The sequence below is a fragment of the Carcharodon carcharias genome, chromosome 14 (assembly GCF_017639515.1).
Source record: "Carcharodon carcharias isolate sCarCar2 chromosome 14, sCarCar2.pri, whole genome shotgun sequence".
In the NCBI taxonomy this organism is placed as follows: Eukaryota; Metazoa; Chordata; class Chondrichthyes; order Lamniformes; family Lamnidae; genus Carcharodon; species Carcharodon carcharias.
In genome coordinates this window covers 1,957,960-1,978,719 of record NC_054480.1, presented here as the reverse complement: position 1 = coordinate 1,978,719, position 20,760 = coordinate 1,957,960, and the positions used below count along the sequence as shown (strand labels likewise).

The window sequence follows — 20,760 nt, the reverse complement described above, 5'->3', positions numbered from 1 at the left end:
TGTCCTTTTTTGACGTAGCTGGATATTGAAAGCTTAGGCAATTTGCAAGACAGAGTTTTGAGCTTGTCCCTCTGAACACTTATTACATTTGAGCTCAGATAGAGTGTGCAGGCATTTCACAGACAAGCCCAATCCTCTCTTACCAAACATTCATGACCACGCGTTTTCTAGGATTCCCACAACAGAGCTCCAGGGCTGGATTCCTAAGACAGAGCTCTTCTGACGTTTGATTTTTCTTGCCCTTAGACTAAGGACCAGACTTAATGAAGAGTGTTTAATGTGACTCCAACCAGGAGGGAGTCTACCTTTCAGTGTAAAATTTGGAACTTCCCTGCTCTTAATGGTTCAATACTACAACTTGCAAACTCCCTAAGCTTTTAACACCTGACCACAGGAAAAAATGCAAATGAATGCCCTTTCACATATCATCTAGTCATTAGAGCTATTTTACACATTGTGAGCACTTACCGAATGCTTCACAATTTCTGCCCACTCTGGTGCAACAGCATAGTCCGGGTTTGCATCTAGCCACCTTGCCAGCTCCTTTATCAGTGGGGCCATAGCTCCTCCTAGCTGAACATCCAGAACATAACAAAAAGATTTTAAGAAACAAATCGTCTTTACATAAATCTTGTTCCAAAGTGCTTCACAGCTAATACATAAGTTCTGAAGCATGGTCACCGTCATTAGATAGCCAAAAGTCAATTTATAAACAGCACAGCCCCACAAACAGCCAAAGAAATAGATGGCCAGTGAATCCATTTTTTCATGATGGTAGCTGAGGAATGAATGATGGCCTAGGACACAGAGGAAAGCTCCCTTGCTCTGCTTCAAATTGTGCTGTTGAAAGCTTTACAATGATTTGAGCAGGTAGACAGGGCTTCAGATTAACATCTCATCCAAAAGATGGCACCTCCAACAGTGCAGCATTCTTTCAGTACTGCACTGGAGTGTCAGCCATGATTATGAGCTTAAGTTGTTGAAGTGAAACACATAACCTTCTGTCTCGGGTGGAGAAAGAGTCCTACCCACTGAGCCAAGGATGATATTTTAACCAAAATGTAACATATAGACACTCTGCCCCTCACAAAAACAAATGCTGCAATATCATTGTCAAACTTCTTTGTGGGCAAAAGATATCCAAGTAGCCCTTACGCATATTCCAATATGCAATGTGTGGCTAATTGAACACAAAGAGACATCACTGCACTGATATAAATATTGACCAGGACACCAGAACTCCCCCAACTCTTCTTCAAATAGCGCCATAGGATCTTTTACATTTCATCCGAAAGACAGCATCTCAAATATTGCTGCATTGAAGATTCAGCCAGGATTATGCAAAGTCCTGAACAAATGGAGAAATGGGGGTTAATTAAGGAAAGCCAGCATGGATTTCTTAAGGGAAAATCGTGTTTAAATAACTTGCTTGAGCTTTTTGAAGAGATAACAGAGAAGGTTGATATAACCAATGCTGTTGATGGTGGCATACATAAACTTCAAAAATGCATTTGATAACAGTGCCACACACCAGACCTGTGAGCAAAGTTATAGCTCTTGGAATAAAAGGGACAGTAGCAACATGGATACAAAATTGGCTGAGTGACAGGAAACAGAGTAGTGGTTAATAGATGTTTCTTGGGCTGAAGGAGGTTTCATAGTAAAGTTCTTCAGGGGTCAGTTTGGGAACCTTTGCTCTTGATATATATTAATAACTAAGTAATAAACTAGGCTAATAAATAGACTTTGGTGTCCAGGGCACAATTTCAAAGTTTAGGGGGTGATACAAAACTTGGGAGCATTGTGAACTGTGAGGAGGATAGTGTAGAACTTCAAAAGGACATAGACAAGTTGGTGGACTGAGCAGACAGATGGGAGATGAAGTTCAATCAAGAGAAGTGTGAATTGATTCATTTTAGTAGGGAAGAACATGGAGAGACAATATAAAAAAGGGTACAATTCTAAAGCGGGTGCAGGAGCAGAAGGCTCTGGGTGAATATGTGCATAAATCATTGAAGATGGAAGGACAGGCTGAGAAAGCAGATAATAAAGCATACAGTATCCTAGGCCTTAATAATAGGGATAGAGAGTACAGGGGCAAGGAGGTTATGTTGAACTCGTATAAGACACCAGTTTGGCCTCAGCTGGAGTACTGTGTCCAGTTCTGGGCGCCACACTTGAGGAAGGATGTCAAGGTGTTGGAGAGAATGCAGAAAAGATTCATGAGATTGGTTCCAGGGTCGAGGAACCTCAATTATGAAGTTAGACTAGAGAAGTTGGGATTCTTTTCCTTAGAGAAGGCTGAGAGGAGATTTTGATAGAGGTGCACAAAATCATGAGGGGCCTGGACAAAGTAGATAGGGAGAAACTGTTCCTACTCATGAAAGGATCAGGAATGACAAAGCACAGATTTAAAATAATTGGCAAAAGAAGCAAAGGCGATAGGAGGAAAAACTTTTACATGTGGTGCGTGATTAAGATCTGGAATGCACTGCCTGAGAGTGTAGTGGAGGCCGGCTCAATAGGAGCATTCAAAAGGGAATTAGACTGTTATCTGAAAACAAAAATTATGCAGGGTCACAGGCAGAAGGTGGGAGAATGGCACTAGGTGAACTACTTGAGAACCTGTGCAGATACAATATGCCAAATGGCCTCCTTCTGCACTATAGCAATTCTGCGGCAAAGTGATACTACTGAGCCAAAGCAAATGCTTATTGAAATTCAGGATAATGGGAAGCCTTTTGAATATGGCCATAAGACAGCTCTGTAGCAGGTGCCCAAGAAGAAATAGCTTGTTCAAATAATGTGAATTCAGGTAATATTTTCATTATGGTTTCAAGCTTTGTCTAAAGGTTGAGAAGCTGTTCCTGTCCTCTGACCAACCTGTACTTGCAATTTTTCTACTGGCAAGGCACATAGTTGGACACCATTGCTCCCAGAACTCCAGTATCCATGGAAGACAATGGGGGTGGGGGGTTGCTGGAGTGCATTGCCATTTTATTTTAACTTGATTAAATAAGTTACCATTGACGTTTTGTTTTAGCTACAGTGCCCCATCAGGGGCTGTTGCCCCATGTTTTAGTTTATTTTACTGATCATTTGGTTTATTTTAAGAGAATATAAATAGGGGATAGCTGGGACAATGGGGAAGTGGGTGGAGAGCTATGAGACTGAACAAATCAGTGGCTCCAGAGAGAGGGAGGAGAGAGAAAGAGTTGCAGACTTATTGCACAGTCCTATCCTACACTGCCTGTGACTTTGACCCATTGGGTGGGTTGAGAAAACCTTTTTCAATTTAAATCCAACTGCAGAAGTTTCCTTTTATTCCTCTATAGAAAGGTTCCAGGAGTATTCTGAATCCACCAAAAGGCTTTCCAGTTACCCCTGAAGCCTGAGCCCTAAGGCCTGGAACCAGCAAGGGAGGGGAGAGGGAGAGAAAGCTGACTACCATCAAGGGTAAAACTACTCACTACTGTCTCCCCATACCTAGAGACAATAGCTACAGGACTAATTACCAGCCACTGCAAGAGAGGGAGAAGAAGTAAAAACCACACAAAGGACTTACTTATGTCCAGAGGTGGGTGTTGCATTTGTGATTGTGCTTGTGGACCTGCTGCTACTGGTAAGAGGATGAAGAGACCGAGCACCTCAGTGAGCTGAGGGTTTGTGTGCCCTGCAAAGAGACCTGATTAAAGGTCATTAAGAGCCCAGCACATTCCCGTTGCTGCCTGGCCTGGGTCACTCAGAGCTGCCTAGGTGAAGATTTCAGCCAACTTAACTCTTTCATACCATCACTGGAGCTCTAGCTGACCCAGGTGAAGATACCCTCCCTTCCCTTGCCCCTGCCCCTGGAAAAGAACATTGCACAACTGAGTGTGAAACACACCACAAGCTTCTGTGAGCTTCCTCCTTACTGATTTTCTTTTACTCTTTCTCCCACTTCTGGTGGGGAGGCTTCATTAACCCCACCCAGACTATTCCAACCAAAAACAAGAGGGGTGGGTGTAGCTCTCGGTGCAATGGCGACACCACCTTCGCCAGTGGCAAGGCCCTCCAGGTCCTATGCAGGAGTGGCTGCCTCCTCGGCCCCTGCTGCTTCTGCATCACCTTTCAAACTCCTAACATGCAACTCATCGGGTCCCATGGCGCGTTCGTGAGGTCGCGGATCCAATTCCTTAAGGAATTGGACTGTGGCTCCACCTTCTGTTCGCTGGAAAAAAGGCAAAGGGTCTGTAAGCAGCTCCTTATGCTGCTGGCCAACCACGATCTGAGGGAGTGAGAGCTCAAATCAGAGCCTGCTTTCTGCTCTGTTCTGTCCGGGTCTGTCCAGCAAGGATGCTCGCAGAGTTTTGTGGGAGGACCCGCCGGAGGTCAGCCCAGGAGGCAGGCGCCGGGAAGTTGGTGCTCCACCACCACCGGAGGACTGACCGGCGCCCTCTCCAGGAGTAAGTCCCCGGGGCTGGACGGGCTGACCAGAGTTCTTCAGGGAGTTTTGGGACGTCCTGGGAAACGGCGACGTGTGGGTCTTGGGGGAGAGTATTGTGACCGGGGCAATGCCCCTTTTGTGGCATAGGGCTGTCATTGCCCTGTTGCCTAAGGGGGATCTCTGCCTGCTTAAGAACTAGTGCCTGGTCTCCCTCCTCAGCAGGGGATATAAAATCTTCGCCAGGGCAATGACTTCGCGTCTTGGCCCTGTGCTAGACCACATGATCCACCCTGACCAGTCCTACACGATCCCAGGCTGGACCATTTATGATAATGTTCATCTGGTCTGGGACCTGATCCACCATTCCCAGAGAGCTGGTTTGTTGAGCGCCTTCCTCTCCCTAGATCAGAAGAAGGCGTTCAACAGGGCGGATCGCGAATATTTAATTAGGACTCTGCGAGCCTTCAGGTGCGGGATGCATTTTGTCGCCTGGATCCGACTTCTGTGCGTCGCTGCAGAGTATCTGATTAATAAGCCCTTGGCTTGATTTGGCTGGGGAGAGCATCAGGGCTGCCCCATGTCCGGCCAGCTATATTCCATTAATGCAGAGCCTTTCCTGCATCTCTTGCGGAGGAGATCGTCAGGACTGGCTCAGCGCGGACCGGGCATGAGGGTAGTCCTTTCGGCCTACGCTGATGACGTGCTCCTCATGTTCATGGAACCCAGCTGACCTGTGGAGGATGCGAGTGCGCCAGAAAATCTACTCTTGAAGCGCCCTCTGCCAGGATCAACTGGGACAAATGTTCTGGACTCTTAGTTGGTCAGTGGCAGATGGACTTCCAACTGGCAGAGCTCAGGCCTTTCCCCTGGAGTACTACCAAGCTCCTCTACCTGGGAGTCCATCTCAGTCCCGCTGAGGAAATCTGGTCAGCGAACTGGCAAGGGCTGGAGGCCAAAGTCACCGCTTGCCTAGGGTGCTGGACAGGACTGCTCTGTGCACTGTCCTACAGGGGTCGAGTGCTGGTCATAAACCAGCTGATTGCTGCAATGCTGTGGTACGGGCTGATCATTTTGATCCCTCTCCCAGACTTTGTCACAAAAATACCGAAGAGGCTTAATGACTTCTTCTGGGACAAAGGACATCCTAGCTCACTGCTGAGGTTCTGTACCTCCTGCTTAGGAAGGGTGATCAGTCCCTGGTGTGCCTTCACACCCAAATGGCGATTTTCTGTCTCCAGACCTTGCAGTAATATCTTTACATTGAGCCCTCATACCGATGGTGTGCCCCAGCCACGTATTTCTTTCGCCAGGTGCATGGCCTCAACTATGAACTGCAGCTCCTGTTTTTAGGCCTTGGTGGGGGGTGGTGGGGGGGGGGGGGGTCTCCATGCCTCATTGCAGGAGTTGCCTGTTTTCTATGGGGAACTGATTTTAAGGTCTGAGACACAGTTGCCTCATGCTGGAGTTCCCTCCCATCAGGAGCAGCGGTTATTGTCAGAGAGCCACTGCTCAGGAATCTGCAGCTGCATGAATACAGATTCCGATGGCTGGCAGAAGAGGGGGCTTGGGCTGCTGGAGTGACCAGAGTCGGGGATATGCTAGATAGGGGAGGAGCGGGCGCGTGTCTGTTAATGTCCAGCTTGCGGCCAAAGCCACCCACAGCCTGAAAACGGTGATGCTTGGACCCGATGGCACTTGTGGCGTCGAGGCGGCTCAAGGGTGTGGTGGACCTCCATCCGAGCTGACCCCCTTTTGGATGGAACGTCACATTGGTACTGCGCCCCGACACCTCCCTTGGGAGCTGCAACCTCTCGCAGAAACTCCCTCTGTGCCTTTCCATTCTATAAGGAGGGGTTTGCTATGTGGCCTGCTGCTGCACACCCTCCACTTCCTTGCCTTCCTCCACCATTAGGACACACTGTGGCGTTCTGTCCTGCTGCCTGGCGGTGGGGCAGATCCCCAGTGGAGGTCTCTCTACTTGGGAGTCTCTCTTTCTCCATTGGAGACCCTGGTGTGGAGGGTGTTGCATGCAGCTGTGCCATGCAATCGTAGGTTAAGGTGGTTCACAGACTCCCAGGCCGCCTGTGTTTTCTGTGGCCAAGGGGAGTATGTGTTTCAAGTGTTTATAGATTGCCAGAGGTTGCAGCCCCCTTTTCACTATATGAAGGGGCTGCCCCTCAATTTCTGGTTGCATTTCAGCCCTACGCTCTGATCTTTGGCCACCTGGTGTGGAAGGGGCCAGGGAGGGAAGAGGACCTCCTCATAAGCATGCTCCTGGGCATGGCCAAGGTGGTCATCAACAGGTTCAGGCAGCGGGTGGCCAAGGGAGTCACCCGGCCCAACTGTCTGCCCCTCTTCCATGGTTATGTTCACAGCTGGGTGGCCCTGGAAGGGAGCACGTGGTGTCCACTGGTACGTTAGAGGCCTGCTGCAACTGGTGGGTGCCACGGGGGCTGGGGTGCATCATCACCTCTGGAAATAACAGTTCGGTTGATTTAGTTAAGTTTCCTTTCATGTTTTTGTTTTGGCTATAGTGCCCCACTAAGGACAGCCATTCCTCTCATTAATTGATTTTTTAGTTTAATTTATTGATTTTTTTTTGTTTTACTTAAAAGAGTATAAATAGGAGATGGTGTGTGGTAGCATGGCTGCGAGGTCTAAGGCTCTGGATTCAGGTTCCGGTCTCCATGGAGGTGTGGGTTTGAATTCCACCATTGCCAAACTTACAGGTGGTTTACCTTTGGGCCACTTCAGAAACTTCCTTCATCACTAAGGGATTCCACAGCTACGTTTGTAGTCGGGTGGCCCTAGAGAGGAACATGCAGAGTCCACTGGTACACTTGAAACCTTCCGCGACAAATGGTGGACACCAGGGGGGGGTTGGGGGGGGTGGTGGCAGTGCTGGGGTGCATCGTCAGTGCAGGGAATGATATTTTAGCTTGATTAGATAAATTTCCTTTGACATTTTGTTTTGGTTACAGTGCCCCATTATGGGCTGTCACCCCATGTATTTGTTTATTTTACTGATCATTTGTTTCATTTTAAAAGAAAATATAAATAGGGGATAGCTGGGACACTGGGTGAAGTGGGGGGAAAGCTGTGAGACCCAACAAGTCAATGAACTTTGTCAACAAAGAAAAGATCTGTGTCTTGGTTTCAGTTTCACCAACCGACTTGGATCCTATTAACATGCATTGCGGCATCAAGTATTCAGGCCCCAACACCTGACCCAGGAAGGGCCATAGATTTCAATTACAGGACAATTCAATGATGTTGAGCTAATTTGCATTTCACATCCCCTTATAACCATTCGAATGAGTGAATCTTGTTGAATGACCACGTCTCTCTCCACATGATCTTACCTTTCTTCCACTTCCCTTATGGACAACAGGTACCCTCTCCTCCCCGGTCAGTGTATTGATGTCCAATTTACTGGGATCCTTGCAACGATGCCTCCTCTGTTTGGGCCGTTCTGAAAGGCCATGTAAAATTGCCGTACAATTCTGCCACATAAACAGAACAATGAGATAATCCAGCCTTGCTTTGGGCAGTGAGGGGTGGCGGGAAAGAGGCAGAAAATACTGTGCAGCTTTTAATAGAACATCTCTGAAACATTGAGAGCCTGTGTTTAGGTGAACTGCACACATTCATTTCCGTACCTACAACTCTATCACACATGTAAAGCATCAAGAGATTAATCCTAGAGATAAAAACAAAAAACTGCGGATGCTGGAAAACCAAAACAAAAACAGAATTACCTGGAAAAGCTCAGCAGGTCTGGCAGCATCGGCAGAGAAGAAAAGAGTTGACAGAAACGTCAACTCTTTTCTTCTCCACCGATGCTACCAGACCTGCTGACTTTTTCCAGGTAATTCTGTTTTTGTTTTAAGAGATTAATCCTGTTCATTTCTGCTCTATTTTATGTCCCTCCCTTTGCTACAGCCTCAGTAACTAAGTTTTCAATCGGAATGTCCCAGCACTCACCAAGTTTCTTCCTAAACATTTGGTTTGCCACCTCTCTCATCTCCTTCAACAACCTCCTCAGAATTTACCTCTGACCACTGTATTTGGTCAGTGACCACATTTCCTGGTTGCCGTCCACAGCTCCCCCTATAAAGTGCCACGGCATGTCTTGTTAGATAAAAGACCCGTAGAAAGTCATGATTTGTTATTTATTTCTTAAATCCCCTCCCTTCTTCTACTAAGGTGATGTTAGCTCCATGGGCTACAGCTGCTCTCCCACAGCGATTGGCTATATATCATGTGTAAATGTCAGGTATGCAAGATATTTAGGCCAATCCCATTTTCATCAGACTACTACACCTCAACTAGATTTTGACATAGCGAAGATGAAGGAATGAAGATTCATGTCAAAGTTGAAATGATGTGTGACTTGGAGAGGGATTTGGAAGTACTGATGTTTCCAAGTGTCTGCTGCCTTTGTGCTCCTAGGTGGTGAAGGCCATGGGTTTGAGATTTGCTGTAGACAAGTCTAGGTGAATTGTTGCAATGCATGTTATAGATGGTACACATTGCGGCCACACTGCACTAGTGGTGGAGGGAGGGGATGTTTTAAGGTGGTGGATGGGGTGCTGATCAAGCAGACTGCTTTGTCCAGCATAGAAGACAACAAATGGTAACCCAACAGCTGCAATATGGCCAACAGTCTGCATCACCACCAAAAACCAACCCACCAAACACAACAATCCTTTTGAGTCCTGCAGGTGTATAAGTGCTATACTAACAATATACTTACGGGAGCCAGGTTGGATACATCCATAGTGTAGGTGGGATGCTGCCGCAGCCACTCGATCAGACTCTTGTTTTTCTGCTCTTCCTCGGTTGGCAGTCGCTGCTTGCCTTGGGGGAGTTTAATCATCATGTTGTCGGCGGAGCGAGCCGCCCCAGAGAAAAGCTGCTTTGAAAGGTCCATCTCCTTCATTAAAAAGAAAATCCCTAATCATAGAATCATACAGCAGAGGAGGAGGCCATTCACCCCACTGTGCCTGTGCTGGCCCTTTGAAAGAGCTATTTAGTAAGTCCCATCTTCCTTGCTCTTTCCCCACAGCATTGCGAGCTCATTCCTTAATGATTCCAATCTTTCGCTGGTGGCCCAATTAGAGGAAGATATTGTAGGGGAATCTAATGCTAGGTCCTTAAGTATAAGACAGTCACCAATATGGAATTCAGGAGAAAGTTCTTTACCCATAGTGTGGCGAGAATGTGGCATTCGCTACCGAAAGGAATGGTTGAGGTGAATAGCAAAGATGTATTTAAGGGGAAGCTAGATAAAGACACGATGGAGAAAGGATTTGAAAGATATATTGGTAGGATTAGTTGAAATGGGATGAGAGGAGGCTTGAGCATAAACTCTGGCTTAGACCAGCTGGGCCAAATGGTGTGTTTTTTTGCTGTCGACTATGAAATTCTGAGTATTTTTTCAATTCCCTTTTGAAAGTTAATATTGAACCTGCTTCCACCACCTTTTCAGGTAAAGCATTCCACGTCACAACAACAACACACCACATTGAAAAAAAATTCTCATCCCCCTGTTTTTTGGCAATTACCTTAAATCTGTGTCATCTGCTTACTGAGCTTCCTGGCAGTGGGGTCAGTTTCTCCCTATTTATTAACAGAATCAAAGAAATTTACAATACACGAGGCTCTCATTTGGCCCACTGTACCTGTGCTGGCTCTTTGAAAAAGCTTAATCCCACACTCCTGCTTTTTTTCCTAACCTTGTAAGTTTCTCAACCGTAAGAATTTAATCCATCCAATTCCCTTTTAAAAGTTATGGAATTAGCTTCCACCACCTTTTCAGCTGGTGCATTCCAGATCCTGACAATTCTGAGTGAAAATATTTCTCATCTCTCTTCCAGATCTTTTGCCAATAATTTTGAATCAATGAATTCTGGTTATTGATTCAGAGGGAATAGTTTTGTTCTTTATCCACTCTATCAAAACCTCTCATCATCTTAGGAACCTTTATTAAGTCACCCCTTAACCTCCTCTGTTCCATATGGAACAGTCTGAATTTTTCCAACCTCTTCTCATAACTGACGTCCCTCATCCTTGACCATTTCTCCATTTACCCTTGAGCTCTTTGGCCAATTATTTTTAAGTCTATAACTCTTGGTTAACAACCCACTTGCCAGATAAAATTGTTTCTCCTTCTTCACTCAATTCAAAACCCCTGTTTTAAATGCATCTATTAGGTTTCCCCTTAAACCTTCTCTGCTCCAAGGAAAACAATCCCAGCTTTTCCACAGAATCACAGTGCAGAAGAGGCCCTTAGGCCCATCGAGTCTGCAACAACACGTGAGAAACACCTGATCTACCTGCCTAATCCCATTTACCAGCACTTGGCCCATAGCCTTGAATGTTATGACGTGCCAAGTGCTCATCCAGGTACTTTTTAAAGGATGTGAAGCAACCTGCCTCCACCACCCTCCCAGGCAGTGCATTCCAGACCGTCAACACCCTCTGGGTAAAAAAGTTTTTCCTCACATCCCCCCTAAACCTCCTGCCCCTCACCTTGAACTTATGCCCCCTTGTGACTGACCCTTCAACTAAGCTGCTCCCTATCCACTCTGTCCATGCCCCTCATAATCTATGCCTCAGAGATCTATTGATACACACGCCAAGTCCCTTTGTTCCTCAGAACTTCCTAGTGTCATGCTGTTCATTGAATACTTCCTTGTCAAATTACTCCTTCCAAAGTGTATCACCTCACACTTTTCAGGGTTAAATTCCATCTGCCACTTATCTGCCCATTTGACCATCCCGTCTATATCTTCCTGTAGCCCAAGACACTCAACCTCACTGTTAACCACTCAGCCAATCTTTGTGTCATCCGCAAACTTACTAATCCTACCACCACCACCCCCCCAACCCCAACATAGTCATCTATGTCGTTTATATAAATGGCAAATAATAGGGGACCGAGCACAGATCCATGTGGTACGCCACTGGCTTCCAGTCACTAAAGCCTCCTTCTGTCATCACCCTCTGCCTCTTACAACTAAGCCAATTTTGAATCCACCTCATCAAATTACCTTGTATCCCATGTGCATTTGCCTTCTTTATAACTCTCCCATATGGGACCTTGTCAAAGGCTTTGCTGAAATCCATATAAACTACTTCAACTGCACTACGCTTATCTACACACCTAGTCACCTCAAAAAATTCAATCAAATCCAACCTGTCCTCTTAAGCTGAAGTACCTCATCCCTGGTGACATCCTGGTAAACTTTTTCTCTAACCCTTCTCTATCTTGCCTGAACTCAGTAAATGCACAATGCAAAGATTCAGTCTTTCTTGTATTTATATTTCTGACTTACTGCATTCTCTAGTGTGAATTTTGAGTGGGCTCTGAAGTTAGGAAAAGGCTGCTGTCTCACTGGTGGATAAAACTTAGAATGCGAAGTATGTTAGCAACTTATGCAAACGAGTTTAAACTTTATAAGTGGCTCCAAGGTACAGACATTGCCCAGGAATCTAAAAGGTTAGCGGGTGACTTGATTGAGGTTTTCAGGATCTTAAAAAGACAGAAGGTAGATCCCACTGGTGGGGGAGTCAAGGACAAGGGGACATAACTAAAAATCAGAGCCATTCAGGAAAGAAGTTAGGAAACATTTTGCCATACAAAGAGTGATAGAAATGTGTTACTCTTCCGCAAAAAGCATTAGATGATAGCTCAACTCATAATTTTAGGCTTGAAATTGATTGAATTTTGTATGAAAAGATATGGAGCCAAGGCAAGCAGTTGGAATTTAATATACAGATCAGCCATGATCTCACTGAATGTAGGAAAAAGTTCAAGAGGTGAATGGCCTTGCTCCTGTTCCTATGTTCCTAGCCCAGCCCATGGAGAAAAGACTTGGACATTCTGTCCTTGTAAAATTCAAAATTCTTCTGCCTATTGGAACCCCACCCCAATGGTGGCCTCATTGCACTCTAGCTCTGCAACATTCTCTAGCCGAACAACAACACTGTAAACAACAGAATTACGTAAAAATACAAGATAACAACAGGCTGTTGGCGCAGCTAGTCCATGTTGATGTTTATCTTTACGTCAGCAGTATCTTAATCCCAGGTGTCCCGCTGTGTTCCCTAATCCCCTTTCCAACCTACTCTTAAATAGTGTCTTGGTCTCTGTTTAATCACTAACCTTGAATTGCATTCCACAGCCTCGTAACCCATGAGTAAGTAATGCTTCTCCTGTTCCATTTTAAATTTCTTACATTTTCTCTTATATGCCAATCCTCCTCTTCTAGACCTTCAAGCATTGGAAACTGTTTTTTATCTACTCTGTCCCATTCCTTTGTAATTTTAAAGATGTCTATCATATCACCTCTGATCTGACCAAAAAAAAAAAATCCCCAATAAAATGACATCTAGGAACTCTACTTCAGAACTCTACACAACCAGCAGCCAGGACCCAGGGTGAGCCTGTCACTCTGAGATGTGGAAAGCTTCAACATGCTGCTGTATCACTGCCACCAGATGAAACTTGTACACAGCTTTCCCAAGGAGGGCCTTAAACAAGAAGGGTTGATGAAGTGGAGTTGGGGAAATTGCCCCATTTCAAAGGCAGAACAAATGATCTGGAATTCATTTATATCACCATTTTTATTCTCTCTGATCATGTGTTCTGGTTCTGATTCCTTTCTATCTCGACTCTTATTTTCTTTCCCTGGTCCAGTCTCTTCCCACCCACGTCCAGGACTCTTCCAATGCCCTCTGTCACTTAAAATTTCTAGTTTCCTGGCCCAAATCGTCTCCTTGCTCACCATGGAAATCCAATCCCTGTACACTTCCATTCCCCACAGAATGGTCTTAGGATTCTCTGCTTCATTCTTGAACCGAGGCCCAACCAGTCTCCATTTACCACTACCCTCCTTCGCCTGGTTGAACTTGATCTCACATCAAGCAGCGTCACCTTTAACACCAATCACTTCCTCCAAATAAAAGATTACTATGGGTATCCACATGGCTCCTAGTTATGTCTGCCTTTTTGTGGGATAAGTGGAACATTCTTTGTTTCAGTCTTACTCAGCACTTCCCTCATTTCTATTTTCAGTGCATTGATGACTGTGTCAGTGCCTTTTATTGCTCTCGCTCTGAACTAGAAAATCATCAACTTTGCTTCCATTTCCCTTTTTCTCACCTTCATGTGGTCAATCTCTGACTCTTCCCCTCCTTTCCTTGACTTCTGTCTTGAGCCTGGCGATAGGCTATCAACGAGTATTGACTACAAGCGCACCGACTCGCACAGCTACCTCGACTAAGCTTCCTCACACACTGCTTCCTTTAAGGACTCTATTGCATTCTCAAACTTTCTCTGTCTCCCACACATCTGATCTGATAACAGGACTTCTGATATTCAACTGAGAATTTCCCCACTCTCTACCATGGTTGACAGGGCCCTTGACCGTTTGCATCCTATTTCCCACACTTCTGCTCTCACCCCCTTCCCCTCCCTCCCAGAACCACTATAGAGTTCCCCTTGCCCTTACCTTCTACCCCATTAGCCTCCGTATACGACAGATCATGCTCCACCATTTCCGAATCCTCTAATGTAACGCCATGTGAAACACATCTTCACCAACCCTCTGCGACACCCCCGGTCCATTCCACAATGACCCTAACATTCCGTCCCCTTCCCACAGCACCTTCGCATGCAAGTGCAGGAGATGCAACATGTATCCTTTTACTTCCTCTCTACTCACCATCCAATGCCCTAGCTACTCCTCCTGGGTGAAACAGCGATTTACGCATTCTTCCTTCAAAGTATATACTATAGTCACTACTCAGAATGTAGTCTGCTGTACATTGGAGAGACCAAATGCAGATTGGGTGACTGCTTTGTGGAACACCTCCGTTCAGTCCACAAGTGTGCCTTGAACTTCCAGTGGCCTACCATTTTAACTCTGCACCTTGCTCTCACGCTAACCTCTGTCCTCAGCTCCTGCAGTGTTCCAATGAAGCTCAAAGTAAGCTCGGGGAACAGCACCTGATCTTTTGATCAGGCACTTTACAGACTTTTGGACTCAACATTGAGTTCAACAACTTCAGGCCATAATCTGTGACTGCATTTTGTCTCCCCTTTCTTTGCAGGTTTAGTTTTTACTCTTTTTTGTCCATTCATTTACTTTCAGAAGGCAGTGGTTCAACATTCTTCCATTCACACCTCCCCTAGACATTACCAGTCCCTTTGCCCTACACCACCAACTTTTGTCATTTTAATCTCTCCTTCCTTTCTGTTCTTTTCCCACCCTCCCAACTTTCACTTGCTTAAAATCTATTACTTCTCTAAGTTTTCCTAGTTCTGATGAAAGATGGTCAACCTGAAACATTCACTGTTTCTTGTTCCCCAGATGCTGTCTGACGTGCTGAGTACTCCAGCATTTTCTGTTTCCATTTCTGGTTCTGATTAGTTTCGAGTTTAAGGTTCTTACTCCAATGGCACATGTCAAACTCGGCACCTAAACTCAACAGGAATTCAGGCAAAAATGGGAAGGCAAGCCAAACAGTGCTTGTCGCAATCACAGGCTGCACAATGCAAAAGCACTCCATTACCTTGTGTGGCTCTTCCTGCTATGCCTTACCAACCACACCATGCCACACTCTTCTACGTACCAGATTCTCTGGCTTTTTCTCCTTCATGAAGAGAATGTCAACTCCTTCGACGTTCTTTCTTCGCCCTCTCCTCCTCCTCGACGTGTCATCACCTCTAAAGGCGCCGTTAATCACCTGTCCAGTGACTGGGTGGACGAGGCCTGCCTGCAGGATCCCAGCCATGTCTGCCCTGAAAGCAGTTGAGGGCTCTAGCGATCCCAGCTTTGGCGTGCTTGTACTGATGATGACCGGTACTGAACTGGACACCTCCTCAGAAGCTTTCGAGAGGTCCATAGCAGTCTCTTGCCATCCATTCAAAATTACAGGAGGGCGAGTAAGAGATGGGGAAACTTCTTCCAGGTTCTTCCGCTTTGCACCTCGGTCTGTCTCAAACTCGTATTTCCGTCTCCTCCTCCTTTGATCCCTCGGGAATGTTAATGCGAGTAAGCTCTCCTGCTTTCCAAACAGAATTGCACTGCATCAGCAAGACTCATGACAAACTTGTGAGAATAAAATACACACACAGAAGTCGTACAGAGTTGTATACAAAGCAGACCACTTCTTGCTGAATAGAGCTATGACTTCAGTCCCACACTAACCCAGTCAACTGTTCACAGACTCAGAATTGTAACAGTGCAGGAGGCGGCCATTCAGCCCTTCATGTCGGCACTCTAAATGAGCATTATGACTTTGTGCCATTCTCCTGCCTTTTTCCCTCTACCCTCTGAACTAGTTGAACAAACCGCCCAATTGTATCAAACCGCCACCAGTGGTTCATGAGGATAATTTACCAGCCTCTATCAAAGCAACTAGGCATAAGCAGTGGATTTCCAGCGACACCCACATCCTAATAATTAATTTCTAAAAGTGTGTGGGAGGTCCATTAGAGTTGGACAATGGAGAACGATGGTACGGTCAACTGTATCAAAGGCTGCGGAGAGGTTAAGGAAGGTTAAGGTACCAGTCCCTCTCGTGACTGTGATTAAGGCCATTCAGGGACAAAGGCAGAAACTGAACTGGAGGGATTCGAACAGGAAATGGGCACATATCTGAGTTTGAGAACTTTTTTTTATACTTGTTCACAGGATATGGGCATCGCTGGCTAGGCCAGCATTTATTGCTCATTCCCCTAATTGTTCTTATTCAGAGGGCATTTTAAGAGTCAACCCCATTGCTATGGGTCTGGAGTCACATGTAGGCCAGACCAGGTAAGGATGGCAGATTTCCTTCCCTAAGGGACATTACTGAACCAGGTTGGAGTGGGAAAAGGCAGGTGCAGTGCCTGGAGAGAACTGGTTGGTCAACTTTTGCAAGAGTGGGTGATGACAGGAGTATTGAAAGGGAGGATGACATTGCCCAGGGGAAGTGGAAACATTTACATCAGTTTAACTAGGGTCATGGGGGAAGAAACTGCAAAATAATAGGGAACTAAGTGTCAGATGATTGATGGCTGTACTCACATGGTGAGCAGAGATGCTATATATCCACAGTGCATCACTTTACTAATGGACATTATATCCTTCCCTCGAGGTAACACAGCAGCACAATATAAACTGTCAAACTGAAAAGGATGATAATCATCTCCGATGGACAGTGACTCAGTGCTGAACTTATAATTCCTGAAAGAAAATTCTATAATTGTCTTTGTCTCATTTAAGAAAATAAATCACATCCCATTAAAATAAATAAGGCTAACACTAGAACAGTTAAGATATCTGGGGTTTGGAGCAACGGAGGTTAACTGCTTCTAAAGAATAAAACGAGCACCATATCTCATTAATCCTTCCCGGGTGAGGAATCAAAAGGTTTTTTATGCAGTGAATGATGATGATCTGGGATAAGCTGCCTGAAAGAGCAATGGAAACATAATCAACAGTAGCTTTCAAAAAGGAATTGGACAAATACTTGGAGGGACAAAATTTCAGGGTAGAATTTGAAGGATTATGGTAAAGAGTAGGGGAGTTAGACTAATCAGATAGCTCTTTCAAAGAGCTGGCACAGACACAGAGGATCGAATGGCCTTCTTCTGTGCATTTTGGTTCTATGGCTAAAATACAATTCTCCTGGGTCCCATGCCAATGTCACTATGAACAGCCCAAGGGAAACGTTCGCTCCTCTCTTCCTTCTGTTCACTCTCCCTCCGTATAACGCCACCCCTCCACCAATTGCAATCTCTATTGAGAGTAGCCAAGATCAGGAATTCAATGGTAATGACACAGCTTACCAAGTTAATCAAACACACCTCAGGTACAGTGTGGGGTGGAGACAGTTGCATAACTTGCCTTTGTAAGCTGATGGGAGGAGACGGAGCCATCAGCAATGCTGAGGGTGTGCGTAGCCTGTACTGGGACATTGAGGCAGCTCCTCACGTTCAAACTCTCTGCTGGAGCAGCCGTAGAATATATCCCACCCTGAGGTTCAAGGCTCTGCTGTTGTGCTGACGGCCATTTCCCTTTCAGCACAGCATGACAGATGTTGTCAATGCGGTTTATGATGACTCGGTCCTGAGAGGATGAAAATAAAAAATACAACAGCTGTCGGTGCAAATCTGAAGATCGGTTATGAGAGAAAAAGCTTTAGCTTTGATCAAATGAAGATTGCTCTCAAGCAGTTAGTGAACAGAAGTAAGGAACGAACAAACTTGCATTTATAGCTCTTTTTATGACCTCGGGACAGCCCAAGAAGCATCAAAGTACTTTTGAATTGTAGTTGCTTTTTTACTGTAAAAAAAGTGTAGCCAATATGCACACAGCAAGATCCCACAGGCAGTAATGAAACACATGCCCATGTAATTCATCTTAAGGTGCTGGTTGAGTTATAAATATTGGACAGAACACCACAGCAAACTGCCCTGCTCTTTGAAGTTCACCTAAGAGGGCAGACGGATTTAAAGCTTCGTGAGAAAGATGGCACATCTATCCATGCAGTACTGGATGTCACCTAACTGACAGTAAAGTTCTATCCTAGCAGCCTGACGGTTATAGCTTAAGCTGCTGTATATGTTCTACAATTCACCTTTGGCCACTCTGCAGAAGAATAGAGTGTCTTCTCCTGAAGCAGTTGAGCGATGGTTGGCTCCCTGATATCCTGAAGGAGGTTGTCCTGGATCTCGTCTTGACCCAGGCTGGTAGAAGTGTTGCTCTCCTCATCAAAATTCTTCAGTGGGATAGCTGAGAAGATCAACATTCTTATTATAATATAATAATCATCATCATCATGGTCCTGATCTAGGAACTTAGAGGTTTCACTTTCAAATCTTACTATGGCAAGTTGTAAAATTTTATTCAATAAATCAGGTAATCTGATAGTTACTGTCATTAAAATGCAACAGGTTTACCAATATCTTTCAGGGAAAAGACCAACATATCACAGAATCTTTCTAGTGCAGAAAGAGACCATTCGGCCCCTCGAGTCTGCACTGACTCTCTGAAACAGCATTCTACCTAGTCCCACTCCCCTGCCTTATCCCCATAACCTTGCACATTCATTCTTTTCAGACAGCAATCCAATTCCCTTTTGAATACCTCGATCGAACCTGCCTCCACCATCCTTTCAGGAAGTTCATTCCAGATTCCAACCACCCTCTGGGTGAAAAACTTTTTTCTCACATCACAACTGCTCCTTTTGGCAATTATTTTGAATCTGTGCTCTCTAGTTCTTGATTTTTTGAGTGGGAACAGATTTTCTCACTGTTTAACCTGCCCATACCCCTCAGGATCTTGAATACCTCTATCAAGACTCCTTTCAGCCTTCTTTTCTCCAAGGAAGAGAGTCCCCATCTCTCTAATTTATCCTCATAGCTACAGTTCTTTACTCCTGGAATCATTCTTGTGAATCTCCTCTGTACTCTCTAATGTCTTCACATCCTTCTTCAAGTATGGTGCCCAGAACTGGATGCAGTATTCCAGAAGAGGCCTAACTAGTGTCCTATACAAACTCAACATGACCTCCTTACTGTTGTACTCAATGCCCCTATTAAAAAAGGCAAAGATACTTTATGCTTTATTAACTGCTCTCTCAACATGCCTCCAACTTCAATAACTTATGTACATATACACCGAGGTCCCTCTGTTCTTGCACCACCTTTAGAGTTTCTCACTTTATTTTATACTCTCCACGTTCTTCCTGCCAAAATGAATCACCTCACATTTCTCTGCACTGAACTTCATCTGCCACTTAGTCTGCCCAATCCACCAACATGTCTACATCCTTTTGAAGTTCAAGATTATCCCATCAGTTTCCAATCTTTGTATCATCTGCATCTTTTAAAATCATGCCCTGAACACCGTAGTCTAGGTCATTAATATATATCAGGAAGAGCAAGGGTCCCAACACTGACCCATGGGGAACTCCACTACGAACCTTCCTCCAATCTGAAAAACAATTGTTTATCACTGCTCTGTTTCCTATCACTCAGCCAATTTCTTATCCAAGTGCCTACTTTCCCTTTTATTCCATGAGCTAGAATTTTGCCCACATGTCTGCTGTGTGGCACTGTATCAATGTCTTTTGAAAATCGATATACACATCAACAGTGTTCCCTATATCAGCCTTCTCTGTTACCTCTTGAAAAAACTTCAGCAAGTTAGTTTAACATGATTTTCCCTTAATTAATCCATGCTGGCATTCCTTAATTATCCTGCACTTGTCTAAGTGACTATTGATTTTGTACCAAACTACAGTTTCCAGAAGTTTCCCTACCACTGAAGTCAAACTGACTGGTCTGTAGTTACCAGCTTTATACATGCACCCCTTTTTGAAAAAGGGTGTAACATTCATGATTCTCCAGTCCTCTGACACCACCCCGATGTCCAAGAGGAACAGGAAGATTATCACTTGTACCTCTGCAATTTCCACACTCACTTCCCTCAGTACCCTTGGATGCATCTCATCCAGTCCTGGTTCTTTATTTGTTTTAAGTAAAAATAGCCTAACACTTTCTCCTTCTCAATTGTAAATTCTTGCAGTGTCCCAGTTACCTCCTCTCTCACTTCAACCTGGGTAGCATCTTCTTCCTTTGTAAAGTAATGTAATACCTCTGCTGTTTCTCCTGCTCCAGGAGCAAGTCTCTTTTGTCTCTAATTGGCCCTACTCTTTCTTTTACCACCCTTTTATTATTTATATGCTTATAGAAGACCCTGGGATTCCCTTTTATGTTAACCCCAGTACACACTGCGTGTTTAATTCTTAACGCTCTCACGGCAACTAGGGGCTGGCAACACATACCTCCTTGACAGTGATACCCACATCACAGGAACTTTTTTTTAAATTGCCTCACTCCTTGAAGGGTCTCAAAAGTCCTTCACAGAAAGATTTTTTTTGGTCTTAACTGCAGAGAAATGTGGGAGTCAGAGAGATGTTTAAAATTGTTAATGACTGGGACACAGTGGACAGAAACAGACTCGTATATTTGGATTTCCAAAAGGTAAGGTGCCACACAAGATAAGGCCTCCTGGAGTTGGGGATAAGCTACTAGCACGGATAGAGGATTGGTCAATGGATAGGAAGTAAAGAGTAGTGATAAATTGGGCATTTTCAAGTTCACAGGCTCTGACTAGTCGGTGCTGGGGCCTCAGCTGTTCATAAAATACATTAATAGCTTAGACAATAAGACAGAGAATGAATCCAAGTTTGCAGATGGTACAAAGCTAGGTGGAAATGTAAGCTGTGAGGAGAACACGAAGAGGATGCAAAGAGATACAGACAGGTTACAT

The 20,760-nt window shown here is 45.0% G+C and overlaps 1 protein-coding gene across 3 annotated transcripts in view; it reads right to left on the bottom strand.

Annotated features, from left to right (window-relative positions):
* chd6 (chromodomain helicase DNA binding protein 6) overlaps positions 1–20,760 on the bottom strand; it is a 242,710-nt gene that overhangs the window by 10,775 nt on the left and 211,175 nt on the right. For all 3 annotated transcript variants that reach the window (XM_041204558.1, XM_041204557.1, XM_041204559.1), the window contains 6 exons: positions 18,062–18,216; positions 17,329–17,550; positions 15,068–15,499; positions 9,183–9,362; positions 7,789–7,929; positions 469–573 (listed from right to left, as the gene is read on the bottom strand). In XM_041204558.1, coding sequence (XP_041060492.1) covers positions 469–573; positions 7,789–7,929; positions 9,183–9,362; positions 15,068–15,499; positions 17,329–17,550; positions 18,062–18,216 — 1,235 coding nt within the window. The remainder of the gene's footprint in view (positions 1–468; positions 574–7,788; positions 7,930–9,182; positions 9,363–15,067; positions 15,500–17,328; positions 17,551–18,061; positions 18,217–20,760) is intronic.